The sequence below is a fragment of the Entelurus aequoreus genome, linkage group LG27 (genome assembly GCF_033978785.1).
Source record: "Entelurus aequoreus isolate RoL-2023_Sb linkage group LG27, RoL_Eaeq_v1.1, whole genome shotgun sequence".
Lineage (NCBI taxonomy): Eukaryota > Metazoa > Chordata > Actinopteri > Syngnathiformes > Syngnathidae > Entelurus > Entelurus aequoreus.
Window position 1 is genome coordinate 35,298,215 of NC_084757.1, and position 14,748 is coordinate 35,312,962.

The 14,748-nt window shown below is 39.0% G+C and overlaps 1 protein-coding gene across 7 annotated transcripts in view; it reads left to right on the forward strand.

Annotated features, from left to right (window-relative positions):
• cc2d2a (coiled-coil and C2 domain containing 2A) overlaps positions 1-14,748 on the forward strand; it is a 71,640-nt gene that overhangs the window by 4,395 nt on the left and 52,497 nt on the right. For all 7 annotated transcript variants that reach the window (XM_062039472.1, XM_062039470.1, XM_062039473.1 and 4 more), the window contains exons 6-14: positions 2,158-2,234; positions 2,294-2,395; positions 2,460-2,534; positions 6,892-7,074; positions 7,146-7,305; positions 7,421-7,557; positions 7,629-7,760; positions 14,243-14,455; positions 14,517-14,623. In XM_062039472.1, coding sequence (XP_061895456.1) covers positions 2,158-2,234; positions 2,294-2,395; positions 2,460-2,534; positions 6,892-7,074; positions 7,146-7,305; positions 7,421-7,557; positions 7,629-7,760; positions 14,243-14,455; positions 14,517-14,623 — 1,186 coding nt within the window. The remainder of the gene's footprint in view (positions 1-2,157; positions 2,235-2,293; positions 2,396-2,459; positions 2,535-6,891; positions 7,075-7,145; positions 7,306-7,420; positions 7,558-7,628; positions 7,761-14,242; positions 14,456-14,516; positions 14,624-14,748) is intronic.

Genomic DNA, 14,748 nt, shown 5'->3' on the forward strand with positions numbered 1-14,748 from the left:
ACTCTCATTTTCAAGAGGATATAGTATCTGAGGTGGTTTAAAATACAAATCTGTGATCCACAATAGAAAAAGGAGAGAGTGTGGAATCCAATGAGCCAGCTTGTACCTAAGTTACGGTCAGAGCGAAAAAAGATACATCCATCACTGCCTCTCAAGTCCTTCACTGTAACGTTCCTCATCTACGAATCTTTCATCCTCGCTCAAATTAATGGGGTAATCGTCACTTTCTCGGTCCAAATCTCTCTCGCTCCATTGTAAACAACGGGGAATTGTGAGGAATACTAGCTCCTGTGACGTCACGCTACTTCCGCTACAGGCAAGGCTTTTTTTTATCAGCGAGCAAAAGTTGCGATCTTTATCGTCGATTTTCTCTACTAAATCCTTTCAGCAAAAATATGGCAATATCGCGAAATGATCAAGTATGACACATAGAATGGATCTGCTATTCCCGTTTAAATAAAAAAAATTAATTTCAGTAGGCCTTTAACATGTGTCACATTTCAAGTAACACGGCTGTAAGGTGTATGGCTGTGGAAATAGAGGAAAAAAGTGTAAAATTAGATGAAAAAGTTAGCATGCTTAAGTGAGCTTGCTAGCATGCTATCGTTTGCATGCTAAGTGTTAACAAGTGTCACGTACCAAGTTCTATGACCCTGGGGTAAACGGTTGCAAAACGAGCTCAAAAAGTTAGCATGTCAATTTTAGCATGCTAGCAAGCTAACGTTAGCATGCTATCAGTTAGCATGTGTCACATACCAAGTTATATGACTGTAAGGTGTATGGCTTTTTGATTAGAGAATAAAACGTAAAGTTGGCAAAAAAGTTAGTATGCTAGCAAGTATGCTAGCATGCTAATATTAGCATGCTAGCAGTTAACAAGTGCCACGGACCAAGTTGTATAACTGGGGTAAACTGTTGCAAAAAAATTGCATGCTCATTTTAGCATGCTAGCAAGCTAACGTTAGCATGCTATCAGTTAGCGTGTGTCACATACCAAGTTATATGATTGTAAGGTGTATGGCTGTCTCGAGTAAAAATTGAAAGTTAGCATGCTAATGTTAGTATGCTAGCATGCTTAATGTTAGTATGCTAGCAAGTATGTTAGCATGCTAATATTAGCATGCTAGCAGTTAACAAGTGCCACATACCAAGTTATATAACTGGAGTAAACTGTTGCAAAACTAGCTAAAGAAAAAAATTGCATGCTAATTTTAGCATGCTAGCAAGCTAACGTTAGCATGCTATCAGTTAGCATGTGTCACATACCAAGTTATATGACTGTAAAGTGTATGGCTGTCTAATTGGAGAAAAAAAACTTAGTTAGCATGTTAATGTTAGTATGCTAGCATGCTAACGTTAGCATGCTAGCAGTTAACAAGTGTCACCAAGTTATGACTCGAGGGTAAACGGTTGCAAAATTAGCTAACATAAACATGCTAACAGTTAGCATTAAAGATGTTCGATAATATCGGCCGATAAATGCTTTAAAATGTAATATCGAAAATTATCGGTATCGTTTTTGTTTTTTTATCGGTATCGTTTAATTATTTATGTTTTTGTTTTTTTTAATTAAATCAACATAAAAAACAAAAGATACACTTGTTTATTTCTGTTATTAATATTCTGGTTCCTACATTATATATCAATACAGTCTGCAAGGGATACAGTCCGTAAGCACACATGATTGTGCGTGCTGCTGGTCCACTAATAGTACTAACCTTTAACAGTTAATTTGACTCATTTTCATTAATTACTAGTTTCTATGTAACTGTTTTTATATTGTTTTACTTTCTTTTTTATTCAAGAAAATGTTTTTAATTTATTTATCTTATTTTATTTTATTCATTTTTAAAAAAAGGACCTTATCTTCACCATACCTGGTTGTCCAAATTAGGCATAATAATGTGTTCATTCCACGACTGTATATATCGGTATCGGTTGATATCGGTATCGGTAATTAAGAGTTGGACAATATCGGAATATCTGATATCGGCAAAAAAGCCATTATCGGACATCCCTAGTTAGCATGTTTACGTTGACCACATGGGACCCAGATGTCCCATGTGGTCAAATCCTGAATATCTGCCTGGACTATCCTGTAGTCCAGGTCCTGGACCCTGTGAAGGCACTGATATCATCCAGGTCTCACCTCCACAGGTCCAAAGAGCCGAGGCCCGCATCAGTTTGAGCGCTTCGTGACGCGCCGCTTGGAGGAGAAGCTGAGAGCGGCCCGGGTGAGACCAGCAGAAGTTTGCCTGCAAGGAGGAGAGTCTTCATGGTCCTTGTGTTCCAGTCTCAGGGCCAGAGTCTCCAGCTGCAGGAGTTGGGCGAGGTGGCCGTCAGTCGCCTGCAGAGTCTCCGAGACAGACACACCCTCACCAGGTTCCACAGCGAGGTGAAGACCAGTCTCCTGTGGAGGACGCGTGACAGAGACCTGCTAACATGTGTAACTCTTGCAGGACCAGGATGGAACCTTCCAAGTCCCTCAGGACATCAGCACCAGGGTCACCTTCCAGGATGCTGCCAGACTAGTAGTAAGATGTCATGACTAGTAGTAAGATGTCATGACTAGTTGTAAGATGCCATGACTAGTTGTAAGATGTCATGACTAGTAGTAAGATGTCATGACTAGTTGTAAGATGTCATGACTAGTTGTAAGATGTCATGACTAGTAGTAAGATGTGACGGACTAGTTGTAAGATGTCATGACTAGTAGTAAGATGTCATGACTAGTTGTAAGATGTCATGACTAGTTGTAAGATGTCATGACTTGTAGTAAGATGTCATGACTAGTTGTAAGATGTCACAGACTAGTAGTAAGATGTCACAGACTAGTTGTAAGATGTCATGACTAGTTGTAAGATGTCACAGACTAGTAGTAAGATGTCATGACTAGTAGTAAGATGTCATGACTAGTTGTAAGATGTCATGACTAATTGTAAGATGTTCTGACTTGTAGTAAGATGTCATGACTAGTTGTAAGATGTCACAGACTAGTTGTAAGATGTCATGACTAGTAGTAAGATGTCATGACTAGTTGTAAGATGTCATGACTAGAAGTAAGATGTCACGGACTAGTTGTAAGATGTCATGACTAGTTGTAAGATGTCATGACTTGTAGTAAGATGTCACGGACTAGTTGTAAGATGTCACGGACTAGTTATAAGATGTCATGACTAGAAGTAAGATGTCACGGACTAGTTGTAAGATGTCATGACTAGTTGTAAGATGTCACAGACTAGTTGTAAGATGTCACGGACTAGTTATAAGATGTCATGACTAGTTGTAATATGTCATGACTAGTTGTAAGATGTCATGACTAGTAGTAAGATGTCACAGACTAGTTGTAAGATGCCATGACTAGTTGTAAGATGTCATGACTAGTTGTAATATGTCATGACTAGTTGTAAAATGTCATGACTTGTAGTAAGATGTCATGACTAGTTGTAAGATGTCACAGACTAGTTGTAAGATGTCATGACTTGTAGTAAGATGTCATGACTAGTTGTAAGATGTCATGACTAGTTGTAATATGTCATGACTAGTTGTAAAATGTAACGGACTAGTTGTAAGATGTCATGACTAGTTGTAAGATGTCATGACTTGTAGTAAGATGTCATGACTAGTTGTAAGATGTCATGACTAGTTGTAATATGTCATGACTAGTTGTAAAATGTAACGGACTAGTTGTAAGATGCCATGACTAGTTGTAAGATGCCATGACTAGTAGCACCATTTACAAACTCTGAAGATCAATATTAAACATCTGGAGCTTCTTTCTACATTCATTTGTGTCCTCAACATTCTACACACAATACCCCATCATGACAATGTGGAAAGGTTTTTTTCATTGTGAATTTGCTAATTTATTTTAAAAAGTCAATAATGACATGTGGATAAATATTCAGATCATTTGCTAGATACTTAGTTGATGCACCTTTGGCAGAAATTCCACCTCTAGTCTTTTTGGACACGATGCCACAAACTTGGCACACCTATCTTTGGGCACTTTCTCTCATTCCTCTTTCAGGATGTCTCTGTACATTGCTGCATTCATCTTTCTCTCTATCAGGGTGGATGTGAAGTTTTGGTTTTTATCCAGGATGTCTCTGTACATTGCTGCATTCATCTTTCCCTCTATCAGCTTGGATGGGAAGCGTTGGTTTTCATCCAGGATGTCTCTGTACATTGCTGCATTCATCTTTCCCTCTATCAGGTTGGATAGGAAGTTTTGGTTTTTATCTAGGATGTCTTTGTACATTGCTGCATTCATCTTTCCCTCTATCAGCTTGGATGGGAAGCGTTGGTTTTCATCCAGGATGTCTCTGTATATTGCTGCATTCATCTTTCCCTCTATAAGGTTGGATAGGAAGTTTTGGTTTTTATCTTGGATGTCTTTGTACATTGCTGCATTCATCTTTCCCTCTATCAGGATGGATGTGAAGCGTCGGTTTTCATCCAGAATGTCTCTGTACATTGCTGCATTCATCTTTCCCTCTATCAACTTGGATGGGAAGCGTTGGTTTTCATCCAGGATGTCTCTGTACATTGCTGCATTCATCTTTCCCACTGTCAGGTTGGACGGGAAGCGTTGGTTTTCATCCAAGATGTCTCTGTACATTGCTGCATTCATCATTCCCTCTATCAGGTTGGATATAAAGCGTCAGTTTTCATCCAGGCTGTCTCTGTAGATTGCTGCATTCATCATTCCCTCTTTCAGGATGGATAGGAAGTTTTGGTTTTCATCCAGGATGTCTCCGTACATTGCTGCATTCATCTTTCCCTCTATCAGGTTGGACGGGAAGCGTCTGTTTTCATCCAGGATGTCTCTGTAGATTGCTGCATTCATCTTTCTCTCTATCAGGTTGGATGTGAAGCGTTGGTTTTCATCCAGGATGTCTCTGTAGATTGCTGCATTCATCTTTCCTTCTGTCAGGATGGACAGGAACCGTTGATTTTCATCCAGGATGTCTCTGTACATTGCGGCATTCATCTTTCCCTCTACCAGGTTGGATGGGAAGTGTTGGTTTTCATCCAGGATGTCTCTGTACTTTGCTGCATTCATCTTTCCCTCTGTCAGGTTGGATGGGAAGCGTTGGTTTTCATCCAGGATGTCTCTGTACATTGCTGCATTCATCTTTCCCTCTGTCAGGTTGGATGGGAAGTGTTGGTTTTCATCCAGGATGTCTCTGTACATTGCTGCATTCATCTTTCCCTCTATCAGTTGAGATGTGAAGTTTTGGTTTTCATCCAGGATGTCTTTGTACATTGCTGCATTCATCTTTCCATCTATCAGGTTGTATGGGAAGCATTGGTTTTCATCCACGATGTCTCTGTACATTGCTACATTCATATTTCCCTCTATCAGGTTGTATGGGAAGCATTCGTTTTCATCCAGGATGTGTTTGTACATTGCTGCATTAATTTTTCCCTCTATCAGGTTGGATGGGAAGTGTTGGTTTTCATCCAGGATGTCTCTGTACATTGCTACATTCATATTTCCCTCTATCAGGATGGATGTGAAGCGTCAGTTTTCATCCAGAATGTCTCTGTACATTGCTGCATTCATCTTTCCCTCTATCAGCTTGGATGGGAAGCGTTGGTTTTCATCCAGGATGTCTCTGTACATTGCTGCATTCATCTTTCCCACTATCAGGTTGGACAGGAAGCGTTGGTTTTCATCCAAGATGTCTCTGTACATTGCTGCATTCATCATTCCCTCTATCAGGTTGGATGTAAAGAGTCAGTTTTCATCCAGGATGTCTCTGTAGATTGCTGCCTTCATCATTCCCTCTTTCAGGATGGATAGGAAGTTTTGGTTTTCATCCATGATGTCTCCGTACATTGCTGCATTCATCTTTCCCTCTATCAAGTTGGATGTGTAGCGTTGGTTTTCATCCAGGATGTCTCTGTACATTGCTGCATTCATCATTCCCTCTATCAGGTTGGATGTAAAGAGTCAGTTTTCATCCAGGATGTCTCTGTAGATTGCTGCCTTCATCATTCCCTCTTTCAGGATGGATAGGAAGTTTTGGTTTTCATCCAGGATGTCTCCTTACATTGCTGCATTCATCTTTCCCTCTATCAAGTTGGATGTGTAGCGTTGGTTTTCATCCAGGATGTCTCTGTACATTGCTGCATTCATATTTCTCTATCAGGTTGGATGTGAAGCGGCGGTTTTCCTCCAGGATGTCTCTGTACATTGCTGCATTCATCATTCCCTCTATCAGGTTGGATGTGAAGCGTTGGTTTTCATCCAGGATGTCTCTGTACATTTCTGCATTCATCATTCCCTCTATCAGGTTGGATGTGAAGCGTTGGTTTTCATCCAGGATGTCTCTGTACATTGCTGCATTCATATTTCCCTTTATCAGGTTGGATAGGATGTGTTGTTTTTTTTATCCAGGATGTCTCTGTACATTTCTGCATTCATCTTTCTCTCTATCAGGTTGGATGTGAAGCATTGGTTTTCATCCAGGATGTATCTGTACATTGCTGCATTCATCTTTCCCACTATCAGGTTGGATGTGAAGCGTTGGTTTTCATCCAGGATGTCTCTGTACATTGCTGCATTCATCTTTCCCTTTATCAGCTTGGATGGGAAGCGTCGGTTTTCATCCAGGATGTCTCTGTACTTAGCTGCATTCATCTTAGTCTAGTCAGGGAGGTGACCAAGACAATGGTCAGTCTGTCAGAGAGGAGAACCTTTGAGAAGGACAATCCACCAATCAGGCCTGGATGGTAGAGTTTTTCTTAAATTTTAGGACATTTGCATAATTAAAAAAAACATTTTCACGTCATTATGGGGTATTGTGTGTAGAATTTTTGAGGAGAAAAATAAATGTATTCCATTTTGGAATAAGGCTGTGACATTATTACTTTCTTCTTCAGGGGGAGAGGGAGCGCCCGACCACCGTGGAGGCCTACAATTTCTTCACGTCCAACTTTGATCCTGAGCCAGAGGAACGGTCTGAGAGCACCAGCAAGACCAGCGTGCAGAAGAAGAGCGCAGAGAGCTGTGACGACAGCAGGGAGGAGGCGGAGGAAGGCGGTGAAGAGGAACACGAAGAGCATGTAAGATGGTGGGGAGCATTGGCAGCTCACAGAAGGACTCCAAATGTTGTCTCCTTCCTCCCCGACGCCAGAACGAAGAAGCTCCTCTCATGCAAGATGAAGATGGTAACGTCTTCGTCATACAGCAAACGTCCAAAGACTTCCTGGAGACAACCAAGGCCGAGTACATCGGGCTCCGAGCACTCGCTCTGCGACGCGGTGGTCTTCTCTACACGCCCAGTTCTCAAAGAGGTATGTAGCTCATTGCAGATCTACATGTTCCTGTCCTCCTGGTAGTGCTCCTCAGTGAAGTTCTCAAAGGGGTATCATGTTCCTGTCAGAAGATGACTGTTTGTCCTCCTGGTAGTGCCCACCTCAGTCAAGCTGCCTGAGAACGTGACGCCTCGCTACCTGGAGGAGGAAGGCTTCTATGTGGGCCAGCGCCCCCCTGTGACAAGCACCAATGAGAACATTCTGGAGAACCGCATGTTGAAGATGGAGGAGGTGACTTGAGTGGATGACGCAACTCCACTCTTCTACCTTCCCTTGCAACCTTTGTCTGGGTCTTTGTTCAGGGACTGAAGTGGTTTGGAGACGATGGCAGGATCATTGCTCTGCCAGATCCCATCAAGGAATCTTCCAGCAGACCTCCACTCTTCCACGTGGAGGAGGACCTGGACCCTGCACTGCAGACTGTCTTCAAGAAGGTACATCACACTATATCATACTTCATGCTGGGTCACGATACATCACACTATATCATACTTCATGCTGGGTCACGATACATCACAATATATCATACTTCATGCTGGGTCACGATACATCACACTATATCATACTTCATGCTGGGTCACGATACATCACACTGTATCGTACTTCATGCTGGGTCACGATACATCACAATATATCATACTTCATGCTGGGTCACGATACATCACACTATATCATACTTCATGCTGGGTCACGATACATCACAATATATCATACTTCATGCTGGGTCACGATACATCACAATATATCATACTTCATGCTGGGTCACGATACATCACAATATATTATACTCCATGCTGGGTCATGATACATCACAATATATCATACTTCATGCTGGGTCACGATACATCAAACTATATCATTCTTCATGCTGGGTCACGATACATCACAATATATCATACTTCATGCTGGGTCACGATACATCACAATATATCATACTTCATGCTGGGTCACGATACATCACAATATATTATACTTCATGCTGGGTCATGATACATCACAATATATCATACTTCATGCTGGGTCACGATACATCAAACTATATCATTCTTCATGCTGGGTCACGATACATCACAATATATCATACTTCATGCTGGGTCATGATACATCACAATATATCATACTTCATGCTGGGTCACGATACATCACACTATATCATACTTCATGCTGGGTCACAATACATCACACTATATCATACTTCATGCTGGGTCATGATACATCACAATATATCATACTTCATGCTGGGTCACGATACATCACACTATACCATACTTCATGCTGGGTCATGATACATCACACTATATCATACTTCATGCTGGGTCACGATACATCACATTATATCATACTTCATGCTGGGTCATGATACATCACACTATATCATACTTCATGCTGGGTCACGATACATCACAATGTATCATACTTCATGCTGGGTCATGATACATCACAATATATCATACTTCATGCTGGGTCATGATACATCACACTATATCATACTTCATGCTGGGTCACGATACATCACACTGTATCGTACTTCATGCTGGGTCACGATACATCACACTATATCATACTTCATGCTGGGTCACGATACATCACACTGTATCGTACTTCATGCTGGGTCACTATACATCACAATATATCATACTTCATGCTGGGTCATGATACATCACACTATATCATACTTCATGCTGGGTCACGATACATCACACTATATCATACTTCAGGGGTCACCAACCTTTTTGAAACCAAGGGCTACTTCTTGGGTACTGATTAATGCGAAGGGCTACCAGTTAGATACACACTTAAATAAATTGCCAGAAGTAGCCAATTTGCTCAATTTACCTTTAACTCTGTTATTATTAATAATTAATGATATTTATCTTTGTGGAAACACTGATCATCTTAATGATTTCTCACAATAAATATATATAGAAACAGATAAATATCAATAGGCAACACTTTATTTTTATATTTTCTCTAAGTGCACATTTTTCAAATTGAACATTTTCAAATGATCACTTCTAAGACAGTCCTGTGAAATCACAATATCCCATTTTAACTAGCTAGCCACTAACATTTTTTAACAAATCAGGAATTACTTTGCACCATGTTTGTACAAATAATAACTCATGTAAAATACAAAAGTAAACTCTCAAATTTTTAAATCATGTCACACTTTGAACTGGACACCAAATCTGTTATCTGTTTCTTTGTCAGTTAGTGGGAAGCCTGGCATTGCATGCTGTTAACTAGTGTGTTGTACTCTGGTGTGTAACTTGACACTGCAACTCTGAGTGAGTCTTGCAGATGTGCATCAGTGAGGCGTGTTCTGTGTTTGTTCTTGATGAAGTTCATGTCAGAAAAGGCTGATTCACAAAGATAAGATTTTTCCTCATTGTTTGCGGAACCTTCTTAATCTTTTGGACATATTTTCACAGCAATCTGGCCCTAAGCTTAATTATGATAAATGTAAAATGTTAAGGATCGGAAATCTAAAGGGAACGTCCTTTCGAATGGAATGCAAAGTGCCTGTTTTGTGGACGGATGGACCAGTTAACATACTTGGTGTTGTTGTCCCAGAAAATCTGGAAAATCTAGGCTCAGTAAATTATGATAATCGACTAAGAAAGCTGGACAAAATTATGCAATTATGGAAAGGGAAATCCCTAACCTTGTATGGTAAAATGTCTATTGCCAACTCGTTAATTATTCCTCAATTTATTTATTTGTTACCAGCTCCATCACAAAACTTTTTTAAGATTTATGAGCGGAGGGTCTTCGATTTTGTCTGGAACGGCAAACCAGAAAAGATTAAAAGAAAGGTTTTGTACAAAGAGTATGAATATGGGGGCCTGAAACTTCTCAACCTTGAAGCTATGTGTCTGTCTTTAAAAGCATCAATTGTTCCAAAGATGTATTTAAACATTGAGTGGTACACAAATGTCCTGTTGGACAAAAAACATGTACTGTATCAAAAGAAATTGTATCCTTTTTTACAAGTGATCCCCTCCCAGAGAGTCTGCTGGGAAACATGGCGGGGTTCATAAAGGAAACAATCCACTCATAGTGGTGTTTTCAATTTTATGTGCCAGAAAAAAGAGACGATATTTTGCAGCAGTTAATATGGATGAACTCTAATATTGTAATAGATGGAAAGCCTTTCTTTTGGAAAAATATGTTTGAAAGAGGAATCATTTTTGTCAATGATATTATCAATGAGAATGGTAAAATGATGAAGTATGATGAATTTAGAGCTATGTATGGTGATGCTTGCTCAAGCTTTTCATGTTATCAACTAACTGGAGTAATTGGGAAAAGATGGAAACAAATAATTAATTATGGAACTACTAAATTGTTAGTTTGTAAACCTCTAATAAGAAATTCTAGTTGGCAAAAAGGAACTAAAATAAATAGAAAAATATATAATTTTTATTTAATAAAGAAATCTTTGAAGGCTGCCTCATACAACACAAATGGAAAATGGGAGGACTTTTTTGACTGCCCGTTGCCATGGGATGCCATATTCAAACTAATCTATAAAACCACTATCGATGTGCAAAATCGTTATTTTCAAATTTAAATTATTTATAACTTCTTACCCACAGGGAAAATGTTAAAATTATGGAATATGACAGAGTCAGATGATTGCCGATTTTGTTGTCAGAAGCCTGAATCCACCCTGCATTTGTTTTGGTATTGTCATATTGTGTCTTTGTTTTGGGTGGAAGTTGAAAAAATGTGTTTAAGGATTGGTTTGTTTATGAAGCTTAATGTGGTTTCTGTTATTTTAGGAGAGTTCATTGACAATCATGATTTAGTCAATTTAATTAAAGTACTCGGTAAAATGTTTATTTTTAAGGCCAAAAACAGATATTCACTTAGTATTACTTTCTTTAAAACATTTATTCAGTATTTTCTAACTTTAGAAAGTTACATGGTTGAAAACGATAATGATGCCAAAAAACATTAAAAAAAGATTAGAAGTCCTCAAAGGCTCATTTTGAAAGTATAATTATGTTTATAGATTATATGATATCTGTTGTTGTGTTCCCTAATTTGAGTGACCTGTACATAATCTGGACTGTACATAAATGCTTATTTTGAAAATTTAATTTTGTTTATAAATTATATGCAATCTGTTGTGTTCCCTATTTTTTTTCTGTGTACATGAATGAAGGTGTGTGTTGCTGAGTCCGACTTGGACATTATCTGGACTGGCCCTGGTTTAAAAAACCCTTTAAACAAATCTAATTTCATTGACAACCTGGTCTGTTGAAGATAAGGCCCTTTTTTTAAAAATAAAATAAAATAAGATAAATAAATAAAAAACATTTTCTTGGATAAAAAAGAAAGTAAAACAATATAAAAATAATTACATAAAAAATAGTAATTAATGAAAATGTTAGTGGACCAGCAGCCTATACAATCATGTGTGCTTCAGGGACTGTGTCCCTTGCAGATGTGTTGTCTATGTTGTGGGAACCAGAATATTGGTAGCAGAAAGAAATAACCCCTTTTGTGTGAGTGGGTGTGGATGAGTGTGCATGGGGGAGGTTGTTTGGGTTGATGCACTGATTGAAAGTGTATATTGTGTTTTTTCTATGTAGATTTAATTTAAAAAAAAAAAAAAAAAAAAAAAAAAAATATTTTTTTAATTTTTTTTTTTTTTTTTTTTTTTTAGAACAGGCCCGCGGGCGACTCATCTGGTCCTTACGGGCGACCTGGTGCCCGCGGGCACCGCGTTGGTGACCCCTGTCATACTTCATGCTGGGTCACGATACATCACACTATATCATACTTCATGCTGGGTCACGATACATCACACTGTATCGTACTTCATGCTGGGTCACGATACATCACACTATATCATACTTCATGCTGGGTCACGATTAGAGATGTCCGATAATATCGGCCGGCCGATATTATCAGCCGATAAATGCTCTAAAATGTAATATCGGAAATTATCGGTATCGTTTCTTTTATTATCGGTATCGGGTTTTTTTTTTTTCATTTTTATTAAATCAACATAAAAAACACAAGATACACTTACAATTAGTGCACCAACCCAAAAAACCTCCCTCCCCCATTTACACTCATTCACACAAAAGGTTTGTTTCCTTCTGTTATTAATATTGTGGTTCCTACATTATATATCAATATATATCAATACAGTCTGCAAGGGATACAGTCCGTAAGCACACATGATTGTGCGTGCTGCTGGTCCACTAATAGTACTAACCTTTAACAGTTAATTTTACTAATTTGTATTAATTACTAGTTTCTATGTAACTGATTTTATATTGTTGTACTTTCTTTTTTATTCAAGAAAATGTTTTTAATTTATTTATCTTATTTTATTTTATTAATTTAAAAAAAAAAAGGACCTTATCTTCACCATACCTGGTTGTCCAAATTAGGCATAATAATGTGTTAATTCCACGACTGTATATATCAGTATCGGTATCGGTTGATATCGGTATCGGTAATTAAAGAGTTGGACAATATCGGAATATCGGATATCGGCAAAAAGCCATTATCGGACATCCCTAGTCACGATACATCACACTATCATACTTCATGCTGGGTCACGATACATCACACTATCATACTTCATGCTGGGTCACGATACATCACAATAGATCATACTTCATGCTGGGTCACGATACATCACACTATATCATACTTCATGCTGGGTCACGATACATCACACTTTATCGCACTGTACATGTTACACAATGCAGTGGGACACTTGGACCAAGCTACGTGACGCCATCATGCGGCATCACTATCTAGCATACGTCACGCTACATCTTTATGCACTGCAAAAAGTCAGTGTTCAAAAACAAGAAAGAAAAATACAAAAATGAGGGGTATTTTTTTTTAACTAAGCAAAATTATCTGCCATTAGAACAAGAAAATGTGGCTTGTCAAGATTTTCCAAAACAAGTAAAATTAGCTAACCTCAATGAACCCAAAAATACCTTAAAATAAGTATATTCTCACTAATAACAAGTGCACTTTTCTTGGTAGAAAAAAAAGAGACCTTTTTGCTCAATATGTTGAAAAATATCCTTAAATGAAGTAAATGCTAGTGCCATTATCTTGACATAATGATATGCGCTCGGCATTACATTTCTTGAAACCAAATAACTTATACCAAAAACTAATTTATTGTTCTTAATGGAAAGGCAACAAGGCAACATCTTGTCTCCTAGCCGCTCAGCCAAATCATATGGTCTAAAAATGCATTTTTCCATGGATAACATGACATCATCGCGCCAAGTGCGTGCTCTTTCAGTCAATTAGTGTGCATATATACAGCCCGGCCCCCGGACAAAATGTTTTTCATTGTAATTTTGAGGAATTTATCTGAATGTGCATGGACTATTTCTGTTCAAAATTGTTTGAAATGTTAAATGTTTAAATATTAACTGTCAGTTTGCTGTACTGTGCCAACTGTACTACTATATGAGTACGTATTTTCTATTGTTTCATTGAAAATAAAACAGCCAAGTCCATTTGGCTGTCATCTGTTTTAATTATGAGACACAATTGTGTCAAAATCATGATTTTTTTTTTCATGCTTGAAATAAGAAATGATTATACTTGTGAGTGTTGATGACCCAGCTTTGCATCAGTTGATGTTCTAGTTTCAAGCATGTTTTACTCAATATAGCTCATCAAATCTCAGCAACAAGCTGTAATCTCTTACTGAGATCATTTAGGACCAAAACCCTTAAAACAAGTAAAAGACTCTAACATAAAATCTGCTTAGTGAGAAGAATTATCTTATTAGACAGAAAATAAGCAAATATCACCCTTATTTGACATATTTAATCTTCCTTAGATTTCAGTTTTTGCAGCTGTCTAGCTGTCATTCTGCTGCACACAACCTTATGCTCGGTGACAATTCCCTCCACAGCCGATGAAGTGCGGCCACACGCACCAGGCGTACATAGCCGGCGCAGCAGACTGCGAGGGAGACTACCAGCTGGATGTTGATGTGTCCGGACTCATCTTCTCCCATCACCCGCTCTTCAGTCGCGAGCACGTCCAGGGGGCACGCCTGGCCCAGCTCTACGACCAGTACCTGGACAGGCAGCGCAACAAGCTGGCAGAGCACCTCACGGACAAGGTGAACCTTCCTTTCCTCCCGCGACCCACGCTACATGATACTGAGGATGTGTGTGGTGCAGCTGAACGGCCTGAGGAACACCATGAGAAACATGCTGGAGATCCACAGTGAGCAGAGCCTCTCTCCGGCCATGCAGCAGAGGATCGTGGAGTACGGCGTGGAGATCAAGTGAGTGGCTCACTTTTTAGGATGGAAACTGTTAGAATAATTGTAAGTTATCACAAAACACTGTGTGTTACATTGAGTTCTGTCAGGTGAGAAGACAAAAGCTGTCTTTTGAAACTTACCAAGAA